The 14,039-nt window shown below is 27.4% G+C and overlaps 1 protein-coding gene across 1 annotated transcript in view; it reads right to left on the reverse strand.

Moving 5' to 3' along the window:
* Positions 1–14,039, reverse strand: part of LOC142332377 (lysosomal alpha-mannosidase-like) — a 183,337-nt gene that overhangs the window by 28,602 nt on the left and 140,696 nt on the right. Inside the window, exons 4-6 of the mRNA XM_075378790.1 lie at positions 6,665–6,850; positions 3,690–3,895; positions 449–585 (exon numbers count right to left, since the gene is read on the reverse strand). Of these exons, the coding sequence (XP_075234905.1) occupies positions 449–585; positions 3,690–3,895; positions 6,665–6,850 (529 nt within the window). The remainder of the gene's footprint in view (positions 1–448; positions 586–3,689; positions 3,896–6,664; positions 6,851–14,039) is intronic.

Below are 14,039 nucleotides of genomic sequence, written 5' to 3' on the forward strand. Positions count from 1 at the left end.
GAAAAGGAAACTGGTTAGGGCATGTGATTAAAGAAAGTGGAATCCTGACAACTGCACTGGAAGTGTCAATAGAAAAAAAAGGAAGCATGAAAGAAGGATGAAATTAATAGATGAGGTGATGATTGGAAACTACAAGAAGATGAAGGAGAAGGCTTGATTCAAAAATGAATGAATGGTGGCAGTATAAGGGATTTAGTGAACTGTTGGCAGGCAGAACACCAGATGTTGATGATGATGATGATGACACTTGAACTTTTCCAAAAAGTTTTTTTTATGAAGCAATCCTAGCACCTCCTCAATTTTAAATATCAGCTTCTATTCTGTTAATTATTTTTATAAAATAAAATTTGGTCTTTGTTTGAAGGTTTGGTTATTTATTACAAATCAGGTATATGTAAATAACTTTAAAACTTAAAAAAATTATATAAAAACTTATTTCTATATTTACCCTATCTTTAACATTATATCCATGGAGTTTTGGATTATCCATAATAGGTTCATCACTGCAATAAGTATCAAAACAAAATCCATCTGGAGGCATATATAAATTATAGAGAACACCAGTAAATAAATCTCCATCTGGACCTATAATCAAAACATAAAATTATAGTATGGAACAGAGAAGGTGTATGTATGTATGTTCACACACGTGTGCACACACATAAAGTAAAATACATGAGCTCTGATGAAGACACAAGTCATTCCCAAAATGTCAAAACTAGTCTTTATAATAACAATCATTTATAGCAGGTTTATTAGGAAAAATAGGAGAAATAGTGAATTTCCCTATCTTTCTTAATCAAGATAAATATACCTCTATAAATCAGAATGCCAAACCCTAAGAAAGCCAGGTGATATCAACCTTACAACCTTCAGTCTGTTCATAACTTGCTATATGAAAATAATATTACTTTTAGAAAAAGAGATTCTGAATGCTTTACAAGTGTCATAGCCATAAGACTGAGCAGCAAATTAATAAACCATTTTCTGTTCGGAAATAATACATTATATAAACAGTATAATTTCTACTTGGTATACACTTCTTCAGTTCAGTACGGGATAACATATGTATGAGAAAAATGATTGAGTTACTAAAGGAATTATAAAATAACCATACACCATGGTAAAGTAGGCTAGCTCTGTACAAAGGAACCCCCCAAAAAATGTGCATGTTTAATTTTTCTACTGATTTTCAAAATTATTGAAAAATGACAAAAGAATTTATTCAAATGTAATTCATAATGCAAAAAGATTATTATACAATAATAATTTAATATGTATCCAATAATAAAAAGTTAGATCATGTGGAAAACTAAATATTAAAATAAATGTGGAAAAACACCTCACTAAAAAAATACAAAAGTCTCCATATCGTCTATTATCAGAAAAAATAATTTTTTCCTGATATACAAATTTCCGACAACAGGAACTCTTCAAATAGAATATTCATTAACAATAAATTCATTGATGATTTTTTGTTTCCATTTAATACTCAAGAAATTATTATTTTATTTATATTTTTAAATATTAAAATGAAATACTTAAGAAGTTTACACGAGATTAATTTTTTTACTTTAAAATAAAACAAATGTATTAATATTGGCCCAATTAAAAGTTTAATCAATGATTTTTCTACTATTGGAGTAACTCCCACTTGACTTAAGAAAAATTCTTTTACTTTTTTTTACAAAATTAAGAGTCCAATTTCTTTTTCATCTATCCTTTTAGTAAATTATATAACAAAAATTACACATTACAAAGTAGTCATAAATTTTCTTGAAAAACATAATAATACATTGAAAGAATTTCAGCATAGTTTTAGGAAAAATGTTTCTACTGAAAAAAAAGTACTTTTTTAAAAATATTTAAAATAACATGCTTAAAGAATATCTTTTCAATTTTTTGCAATTGAAAAAAAAGCTTCTAACTTAATTGCATATAAATACTAATGAAAAAAAAACTAATAATAATGAACCAAATGAGTGACTTATTACAGGTTAAAATCAAACCTTTTCAATCACAAGCAAATGGTTAAAATCACATCTTTCAATAACAGAATTCATATTTCCATGAAATATAGGTACTAATTTCAAAGTTTTAAATATGTGATACCCCAGATAGTGTCCTTAGTCCCTTGTTCTTGTTAATGTTTATAAATGATTCTGCTTAAATTTTCACACTAATCGCTGTTACTTTTTTCATAGATGATACAATTTAATCTGTATCCTAAGATAGTTACAATGTAGAATTAGAAAATAATGAGTAAGCAGTCAACAAAAATCATTCATTGGATGGATTATAACCAACTTTAGACATTGTTAAAACTACTGTAATGCAATTTTAGGGTGGATAAGCTATTGATACCCACATGGATAATATTCCCACTAATAATAAAAGTAGTATTTTCACTGATTGTAACAAGAGTAAAACTTTTGGATTATTTTGTTAATACAAATTTTTGTGGAGCGATCAAGAAGATTTTGTTTAAAGTTAGACAAAACCAGATTATTTTACTCTGAAACCTCTGAATCAATTACTAAGCTTTGCATCATTGTTAAATAATTATTATACCAACTTATACTCCCATTTAAATACAATATTACATTATGAGGCTATTTGAATATTATCAGAACAAGAATTCAGAATATAAAAATGAGCTGTCAGAATTTTGCCTGCTTGCTGGTAAATATGATTTATATTGACCAATTTCTAAAATCAATAATTCTGATATTTCCGTGATTTATATTTTTAAAAGTAGTTTTACAAGAGAAAGTCATTGCAAAAACCAATGACACTGCTGGTCGTTGATTTTATACATATTTTAAAAGTGCACTTTCTTAAAAATCACTCGCGTTGTTTTGTGCCAGCTTAGTAAACATAAAAACACAAGACAACAGTATACCAAATAGATTTAGTTGATATCAAACATACTAATTGACCACATTCTAAATATATGTGTTCTTAACTCAAGAAAATCATTGATAACATCAGCTGATAGAGAAGAAAAAAACAACAGTTCTGATCATTGAAAATTCATGCAAAAGTGACCAAAAGAATTAAAGAACGCATCTTTTAAAGAATTATATTAAACAAATTTGGTTTGGTTTATCATTGGATTACTAATTTTATATAATTTTCATCCTGAACATCAGAAATCTAAAATAATATTTATTGAGTTGTCAATTAGAAAATTACTACAATTTTGTTACAATAATAAACAACTTTATTAGTCAGAAGCTAGTTGGAGACATGGTGTCACCTGTATTATGTATGAATGTCTAGGGTTGATTTACGGTTTTAATTGGAAACCATTTATTTTACAATAATAAAATAAAACAGCAAAGAAAAATAGTATTAGAATATATTTTTTTTATACAAAATCAGACAAAAAATTTAGTTTTTAAAAAACATCAATGTAAACATCTAGATTAACAGATGTTTACAGTTATAAACAAATATGTTATTTATATGGACAATTTTTAATAACGTTAATTTAGATTACAGGGGATATCTTAAATGCTTTTGTGGCAACACTAAACACTGATAATTTACTAACAGTTTAATCTTTCTGAAATTTAATATTCTATTAAAACCTGAAGATGAGTAATGGTATTGTCAATCGTATGTCTCATTTTAGTGCACAATAATTGATGTTAAAAAAAAATAAAAATATTAAATATGATAATTACCTATTGATGGATCAGGTCGCCAAATCATTTCCATTGTTTTCATATATTTCCTTCGATGATAATCTTCATAATCCAATCTTCCAAAAAATAAACCATCATAGCCCATTTGTGCAAACTGAAGGGCGACTTCACTAGAATGACCGAATGGATCAATTTGCCATGCAACACGTGGTAATGAACATTCACCAAAGGTTTCATTCAAAAATCTAATGAAAAAAATTAATTAAATCATTTTTAATAAATTCTAGTCCAGAAGTTAAAACATAATAAACTTCCACAGTCATGAATTTTGAATGATATAATCATAATAAATTAATTTTATACTACCAACTTTCAAGTTAAAGGACCAATTACTAGTTGTAAATGCTCTTTATATTCTAATTTATTTCTTTAGATTACCCACACCTTAATTTAAATATACCTAGAGGCACTCCAATATCTAGTGACTTAACTTTTATGAGGTCTGTTTAGAAAATAACCAAACTTTATTTTTTTAATCTTTATTATTAATTTTATAGATTACTGGTCCTTGTCCCCTTCAAAGTACTCCCTTTCTCTATTCACACCACACACTTTTCCCAGTAGTGTTTCCACTTTGTGAAGCAGTCATAGCTTCATTTGAATGGCTTTTAAGGTCCGTGACGAATTTGCTTTAATGTCATCAACAATCTCAAAATGGCATCCTTTTATCACTGATTTTAATTTTAGAAATAAGAAAAACTCGCAACGAGTTAGGTCTGGTGAGTAGGGCAGCTGAGGGAGGAGACATTTGATTTTTGATGCAAAATTGACATATTGACAAAGCTGAGTGTATGGGTGCATTGTCGTGGTGAAGAAACCATGAGTTTTTTGCCACAACTATGGTCTCTTTCTGCAAAACTTTTCACATAACCATTGTAAAACACCTTGATAGTATGCACGATTTACTGTTTCAACTTGAGGCAAAAATACAAAATGCACAATGCCATTAAAAATCATAAAGAACAGAGAGCAACATTTTGACATTGGATCAAGACTAACGTGCTTTTTTGGGGAGTGGAGATCCTTTAGCTACACATTGTGATGACTGAACTTTTGTCTCGATGTCGTAGCTGATGTAAATCCAGCTTTCGTCACCCGTTATAATCCTTTGCATGAATGTTTCATTGTCATCGGCTTGTTCAAGAAGTGGCCGACAAATGTCCACTTGATGTTCTTTCTACTGTTCGGTCATCACAAACTTTACTACAACTTGATGCACGATTAATTTTCCAATCAAAATAATATGGCATGATCCAATCTCTTCTGCAAGTTCTCTAACAGTCAATCAGTGATTTGCATGCACCAGATTGTTGATTTTCTGAACGTAGGTTCATCAGTTGAAGTCAAAGGCCTTCTTGGTCGAGGGTCATCTTCAATTGACTGACAATCACTGTTGAAATCCTGAAAACCATTCGTAAAATTGGTATGACCCAAAGTATCATCTCTGTAAGCTTTTCAAAAGTTGAAACATTCTGTGAAAGTTTTCCCCAATTTCACGCTAAATTTTATGTTGTATTGTTGCTCCTGAAAATCGCACATTTTAAAAATCACTACTAACACTTAAACACATCGCATTCAAATAACAATAACATGAAAACCAATTGAGATATCAACAATACAAGAACATGTACTTACAGAGGAGGTATGTGGAACACAATGTGTCTCTAAATTTCTCCATTGGCGCATAATTAAATATGCTCGGTTATTTTCTGAACAGACCTCGTAGTTCAATTTAGTCAATTTTAAATGCAGATTTTTTTCAGTTGTGAACTTCTAGTCAATAACACTACCTTGCTTCCAATTCTGTTCTTTTATGTATACATTAGTCTGTCTTCTTTTATTTATGTGATAAATTCAGTACTCCAATTCTACATATTTTAAGCAAAAATGGTTTAATGTTGCATCCCGATCTCATACTATGTAAATTTTTTTTTTACAACAGTATGAAAAAAACTTTTTTTAAGTTTAAAAAAGAATTATATATTTTTTAGTTATTTTATGAAAGCTATATTGAAAATATCTGTGTTGAATTTCTGAGGACTTGGTACGGATATTAAATATGTTTATATTCTTTAAATAAAACCAACCATGGGTTAATATACAACATACACTACAAGGCCAAACAATACTCCCTTGAAGTTCTACAATGCCTTTGTAATGCAGTTCGATGTAACAGACCAGATTGTGAAAATGTAGCAAATGACAGTTGCATCATGATATGCATCTATCCATTTCTCATATCTAATCTAGGATTTCTTAGTCAGACACAGAATTCCGTAGGATTGCCAGGTTCCTTATTTACCAGACGTGACTCCTTATGATTATTTATAGTTTCCCAACTAAGGATGTTACTGAAAGGGTACTGATTTAACAGCTGGGTACTGATTTAACATAATTAATGGTGAATACAATAGCACAGCTGGTAATTTTTCCATAAGAGGACTATGAAAAAGGTTTTCAGCAATGGAAGGCTGCTGGCTTGTGCGAGGAGTCACTTTGATGGAGATTTAAACTCTGATGTACACTGAATAGTTAGGCAAGTTATTTTTTTCAAGATGTATCTATGAATAATTTTGTAATAAATCTCATGCATCCTAAGTCAAATAGTAAATATTATTTGCCATATGTAAAATATAAAGCAGCGGTGTCCACATTGCAAAAATATTAATAAGTACTATTTACTGATATTTGAAAGAGGTTAATTTTTCTAAGATATGACTAATGCAATATTATATTTTTATATATCAATGTTGCCAACTACAGCATTTTTGTAAAATTGTCATGTTGAATGAATTTCATATATAACATAATATTTAGTACTAGATTAGTAATTTTTTTTTTATTGAACTAATATGAAAGTGCTCTCAAAATGAGTCCTTAGGAACTGATTAGTTGGTTTGAAAAAAATTCATCAAACATGCATTTACATATTTAAAACTGAAAATATAAATTACTTTAATCCAAGAGTCATTTGATCAATTAATGCAGAATAATGTGGAGTAGCTTCATCACTCATACACCATCCACCATGAAGTAATTGAAGTTTTCCTTCTATGACAAGTTCTCGTACTTTTTTTTTAATTTCTTCATCTTGTTCTTGCCACCAACGCCATAAAAATGAGCTCTCAACATATACAAACCTGTCAATAAAAATAAAATGTTTATTATGTAACATTATAAATTATAATACATATTTTCCATTGAGACTTTGGGAATTTATTTTAGTCTTAATTGACAAACTTTATGGAATTAATTTTGATAATAAAAATTATTTTTAAAATTTAATGTTACATATTTTGATAAATTAATTTCAATATATGTTCACTGTTATTTTCAACATACATAATGTTATTGAAAAAATTTAGATGTATTTAAAAGTTCTGAGACAAATTTTATTTAAAAATTAATAAAATTTAAAGTAATAGAATAAATGAAAGAAATATGATGTGAAATTATTTGAATGAGATATAGAAGAATGTATTTAGGAAAGTAAGGGGGACAGAAATGTAATCAGACTAATAAGAACTACTGGTAAAGATATAAGACAGAGGTAAAGCAATAACTGTAGGTTTTATAAATATGGAAATACATTTAATTGTATCACATGGGATAAACTAATGGAAAAAATAAGAAGTCAACTGTAAAATGAAAAGATAAATTAAAGAAAATGTAAGATTAATTAAGGAATTGTATCAATATCAGTAATCGGCTACAAAAATAATGACCAATGGTCACAATAGTAAACCACTCACTTTGAACGTTTAAGATGATGAAGAGATCAATGTAGAAGGAAGGAGGATAAATTGCAAAGGTCCACAGATGACAAATGATATTCTTAGAAGATGAAGTACATGATATTAACAGGTGATCTCAAAATTAGAAGACATTGTTATAGAATAAGGCCTGAAAATTAATAATTTTCAAGCCTGATGAAATAAATAATTCAATAAATGAATTATGTATTCATTTTATTAAAAAATTATAAATAAATAATTGATAATTATTTATTATGAATACGTGAAAATGAATGTTAGAAAACAAAAGTAATAAGGATAAAAGACAAAAAAATTTGAAGAGAATGTTTATGTAAAAAAAAACAAAAAAAAAAACAAGAATTGAGTAAAACAGTAAAAATAACCATGTACTATATTAAGAGAAGATTAGAAACATAAAAATGAAATAAAAACATAAATAACAATAGTTAAAGAAGTGTTTAATGCAAATAAACATATATTTTGCAATAAGATGAAGAAAAAACAATAAGATGAAGATTGAAGAAAATTCTTGAAAAGTTTTATATTTGGGATATAATTCTGTAAGGAAGTAACACAAACACTAAGAAAAAGGGATAAACGAAAAGGCTGGAAGCATTTGAAATGTGGAATGAAGGAGATGGGAGATTATAAAATCAGCAAGAGAAAATAGTGAAGAAGTAATGAGAAGAGTGAACAGAAATAAAAGGAAATAAGAAATAGTGAAGAAGTAATGAGAAGAGTGAACAGAAATAAAAATGTAATCCAACAATCTAGAAAATGAAAGTTAAATGGCTAGGCTGTATTATAAAAGTAAAGGATTGATTAAAACAGTGGTAGAAGGGTTCAATGGAAGATGTAAGAAAGAGAGGAAAGAAAAAAGCAATAATTATAGACAATTCTAAAAGGAATCGCAACTATCAGAAATTCAAATATTTAGCTGGGAACAGAGAAGAATGGAGATGGAATATGATGCAAGACACCTGCCTCAGGGCAGATAATCATATGTTGATAATCAGTGATGACTTGTAGTTAAAATTAGTGGGAGTGCTGCACCAAAAAAATTTTTTCTGGCCCTTTTCAAGACCAAGGTTGAAGTTTTCTGTAAAATAAAAGAACCAAAAAAATGAATCAAATAGAATAGCTGGAAGCAGGTAATAATATAATTCTACGCTTTATCACATTCAAGAATATGGTACATGATTTTTAAGCACAACACACGCAAAGTAAAAAAAAAACTACATTCCACCAGCATGCCAGGGTCGGCACTGCGGGAGTGACAGCGCTCTCTAGTGCGGAGTGACAGCTCTCAAACACCATGCTGCTGGAACTGTGAAGCGCACAGTTCCATACAAAGATTTTTGTAACTTTTCAATAAACTGGGGGATGGCTACTGACATTAAGTTTAAGGATTATATATTTTACAACTATAAAGAAAGAATTAAAGAAAAAAGGACTCATTATATTAAATGTTATCAATAATATCATGTGAAAATAGGAGGTGTTGCAGTTTTATAGTGCCTATATGTGAGCCGCCAATGTTGATAATGTATTATTTATGTAGCAGTTCATGGTATAAGAAAAACTTGGTAATTTAGTAAGTTATAATTTCACTTTAGGACTGTCACTAAAGTTTGTTGGAATTTTATTAAAAAAAAATCTAAGTAGAAGTTACCAGAAATATAACCTTTTTTAAAACTAGACATATCACTTAACTAGACATATCACTTAACATATCATAACACTTTAAAGAAATAAAAATAAAACTGATATACAAAAAAATATATTTTCATTTTTTTTAAAGATTTGGCTTTTTGTAGACAGCACCAAATTAAAAAAAAGATCAGTTTTATTATTTTTATAGTTTATTTTACTTTACATTTTTTTAAATTTTACTTAAAAAAGGCCAAGAAAAATGACATTCATATGAAAAAAGCCATTGACAAGATTATAAAGGTAAAAACAACCACCAGATAAAAGTGCAGAAATACAACTTAGAGGCTAGTAATGAGAATAAACTAAGGTCCTTTGAAATATAATTATTCATAATATTTTTTTATCCTAAATTTTTTAAATTAAGTTTCTCGAATGTTAAATAATAATACTTTGAATATCAGAATATAAGAATGAGATTTGAGTCCAGAAGAAGGTAAAAGGGGTTTTTTTTCTTTGACTTATTTATTAAATTTAAATAAAACCAAACACTATACGAAATATCTTAACTAACTAAAGGATATTAAATTATGTGAAAAATTATCCTATTCATTGAATAAAATTTTGAGATGAGACTTTAAATCTTGTAACTGCTTAATGCTTCTTCCTGCACCCTCAAAATATTGTGACTAAAATTAAATTGCATTAATATCCTATAAACAGAAATCATTGTGCCAAATCTCATCTATATTGGTCCATTTAGTCAAGAGATACCAATTGAAAAATCAGCCAACATATATACTCATGCATGTACATCCTTCTGGAATTTTCCATTGCTAAAACTGTGTTTCTAGCTAGAGGGAGTCATGAAACATCAAGATCTGCAAAACCTGAACATGCAATCTTTGATCTGACAGCATATTTTCATATATTTTACATTGTGTTTGTGTAGCTATACAGTATAAAAATACTGCTTGAAAAGTAAAAATATGTACAAATGTTGATTAAAAGATTAATTCAGAGTAAGAATCGAGAAGTGAATATACAAGAAGTCATGTGATTAATAATAAAAAAAAACTTCATTTATGTAATTTTCCAATTGTATAATTCAATCCCTTTTTTTAATTTTGTCAATTATATGATGAATTAATTATTATAAATAAAATATATTTTTTAAACTGTTATTTAAAATATAACATTTTTTATTCTAGAGGTCATGATAGAATAGTACTATTTTAATCACAATATATGAGAAAATAAAAAAAGTATTAAATGTGAAAAGCAACAAATGACTGCTAGTGACACAAGTAAAACGAACTACATGACAGCAAACATTTTGCTTATACAGCAGTAATCCTTGACAGCTATAATCTGATTTTCACCTGTCAGTTCACGTGTTAATCAATAATAATTGTTTGTTTTTTCTAGAGTAAATTGTTCTTTACGCCATAATTCCTCTCCCCTTTAATTTCTATAATTAAATATTTCAATTTTTTATTTATTTATTACAATCGAATTTTCACACAAGCACTTTAGTGTACCAGTTGCAATCGTACCTTTGGTATAAAATTTATATTAACTGTAGCATAAATCCGTCATAGTATATCAACATACAAGAAAAGAAATTATTATGCTTCTGCTAACATTTTAAATAAATTAGCAAACGATTTAAAAAAAAACTTCACACCAATCTATTAAAAATAAAATAAAAAAATCTGATGTGGACATAACATGATTTTCTTGTACGCCTATTAAATTACATATACACATTTTTTGCTGCATTTTATTTGAACTTATTACATCTGAAAGTGAGATACGATCCTCCGATTCTTTAAAAAAGTGGACAGTTACACAATTGCATTGTTGTGGACATCACATTTTTTTGTGGTGTCCATATCAGCATTTTATATTAATTTTCTTTCACGTCACTCAAGTAGTTATGTGGTGTAAGTGAGAACGTGTGGATCTGTAATAATGCACACATCAGTTGGAATCCGACTTCATATATATATTTTTTAACTTTTTTTTTTTTTAATTTAAATATATTGATTTATTAATAATTGTTCTTCTTTGTAAAAATTTTTGAATTAAAATGAAAAGTACATAAAATTTTATTTCACTAATTACTTCTGATTTTTTTTTATATTTTTTTTTTTTTATTGGTGTTATTGAATTATAAATTATTTTTATTATAATTTTTTTTTTACAATCGGAAGTTAATAATTATTAATAAATCAATATATTTAAATAAAAATAAAAAAAGGAGATGAAGTCTTTTTCAAACCGATGTGCCTTCCCCTTGTAAGATCCAAATATTTCATTAATTAAAATTTTATTTGGCTATAATTCTGGAATCAATGAAAATAAGTATCACTTATGATATACCATTGAAAAGCTATCAGTGAGGGCTTATTAATGCAGTTAAGAAAAAGTTCAAACTCTAATTTCTTTTGGATTTTGAGCTTTTTGGAACACTTTTGGTCCAGTTGATTGCAATCATAAGGGGAGGTGCACAACTAGATGTTACAGCAGTCCTAAATCCAAAATTCCAACATTCTACGGATAATAATTCTTGAGTTATGCGAGATACATACATATGTACAGATGTCTCGCCGAAAATAGTCAAAATGGATTCAGGCATGGTCAAAATGGATATTTCCGATTAAATCTGAAAATCGAAATTTTTTGCGATCACTATACTTCCTTTACTTCATACAAGGAAGTACAAAAATAATTATTAAGAAAGATGGCGCACATTTGAAAGTCAATAATCTTGGTATACGTTGTTTTCACCGAGCTGAATGTAAATATACAAAAAAGGGTCACTTTATTGTAGTTTTTGACTTATGAAGAATTTGAAATTAAAAATGACATATTCCTGTAACTAAAAGAGTAATGTTTTCACATTATGTTAATACTCTTCTGATTACGTTTTTTTCCTTTTTTTGTATACTCCACATCTAATGTTTATTATCTGTTCTTAAATATACTTCACTAAAATTTTTACCAACTGACTTCAGTTATGATAGATTGATTGCAATGAAACATTCGCAATTAAATTATAAAACTGAAATTAAACATTTTCTGAACTTCATACGATATCAACAAACATAACTTAATGATTTTAATTGAGACCACAACTTATTTCTGCAACTGAGTCCAATTACAGGAATAAAACAAACATCAATAAAAAAATTTAGTATAATTATCTATTTCAAACTCACCAAAAATAAATATTTTTGTATCAGTTTCAAAAAACAATTTATAATAATCTTTTTATCACATTCAATAATCTACCTAATAATAATTATAATAATAATAGGTTTATAAAAAAATAACAATATCAACTTTGCTTCGCTCACTAACCTCATCTAATTAACCTTAAATATTATAAATATTATATTGATCAATTGGTAAGCTGAGTCAATAATTGTGTAATCAATTATTTATTGTAATAATTAATTATTTAATAATAACAATAAATTATAATCAATTAATCATTTATTTAGGACGATAATAACATACATTACACTTGTATAGTACTGAATTACAAAAGTTTTGGTAAGGGTACTACATAACTTATGAGGGACGTAACTCGGGTGAAAACATCATGTTGATGCTCTTTCATGCTATAACTGAGTCATTTCCATTACAAAAGAGTATATAAAAATATAGTTATTTGAATACTGATGTTTGTGCCATAACTCACTCTTATTCCCTTCTCATAAGTTAAGAAAAAGTAAACAAAGTCATCATTATTATTACAACCAAAAAGCAGTAAAATTTAATAACTACGGCACTGCAACACTTTTTTCTTGTTTATTAATGATTAACTCGATGACCATAACAACATATATCAAGATTATAGACTTTTGAATGCACGTCATCTTTCTAAATAATTATCTTAAAAAATATGCTCAACATAAAAAATATTACTTGGTTAATGAGAATTTTTAAATGATAAATAAAAAAAAAACCTGAATTTTCTGTATAATTATTTAATATGTATGAGAATAGTGTGCTCAAAAATTGTTCAGTAACGTCTTTTAAGTTATTATTTACTTTGCACTTATTTTGTTCTTACATATCTACATAGATTCTTTTACTACTATTTCTGTTATTTTGTATTTTCTATTTTTTAGTGTTAATATAGATTTAAACTTCGGTTTTATTAATAATTTGTATTTTGTAACCTCTGATCAAAGTTTCAAGATTTCCCTCTTCATCCATCTAGATAAATTCTGAGGTAGTTTGTTTTTTTTATACATGGAATAACTTACCTGCCTATTCCTGAGGTGATTTGCTTATAATGTATTATTAATACTAATAAGATAAAACATTTATTTATTTAATGTGCACCTAATACATAAAAAAACACAAAAATCACATTTTTAATTAAATTAATTTTTTTTTTTTAAATTCATCTGGTTTGATTTCACTATTCCTTTTTAATCAGTACTAATTAATCTTTTAATATTAATTAATATATTTGCAATATTCTCAATTTAACTATTTATTTTATTTATTCTAACCTCTGTCCCCTGCCCCCACCCACCCACCAAACTTCGTATAACTTCTACATTTTCCATTATTAAATTAATTAGCTCTGCAAATGTTAAACTTTTACCCATAAAGGGTAAAAGTTTAACTTTCAATATTGGATAGTATGTAGAAGTATATAGACTCACAAAACAACTTAAAACGTTTGCTTGTCTGACATGCATGTAAGCCATTTCAGCAATATCTTTTTATTTAATTTTAATTCTAATAATTTATGATGCTGCAATCTGTTTAATAATACTGAGCAATATGTAACTAAGATTTAAATATAGCAGAACGAATGAAACAGATGCCCATTGATAAATGATTTTAGATAAATAATAATGGTAATGAAAATATATCTCAAAAATAAAAATAGTAATTA

Source organism: Lycorma delicatula, chromosome 11, assembly GCF_047948215.1.
Source record: "Lycorma delicatula isolate Av1 chromosome 11, ASM4794821v1, whole genome shotgun sequence".
NCBI lineage: Eukaryota > Metazoa > Arthropoda > Insecta > Hemiptera > Fulgoridae > Lycorma > Lycorma delicatula.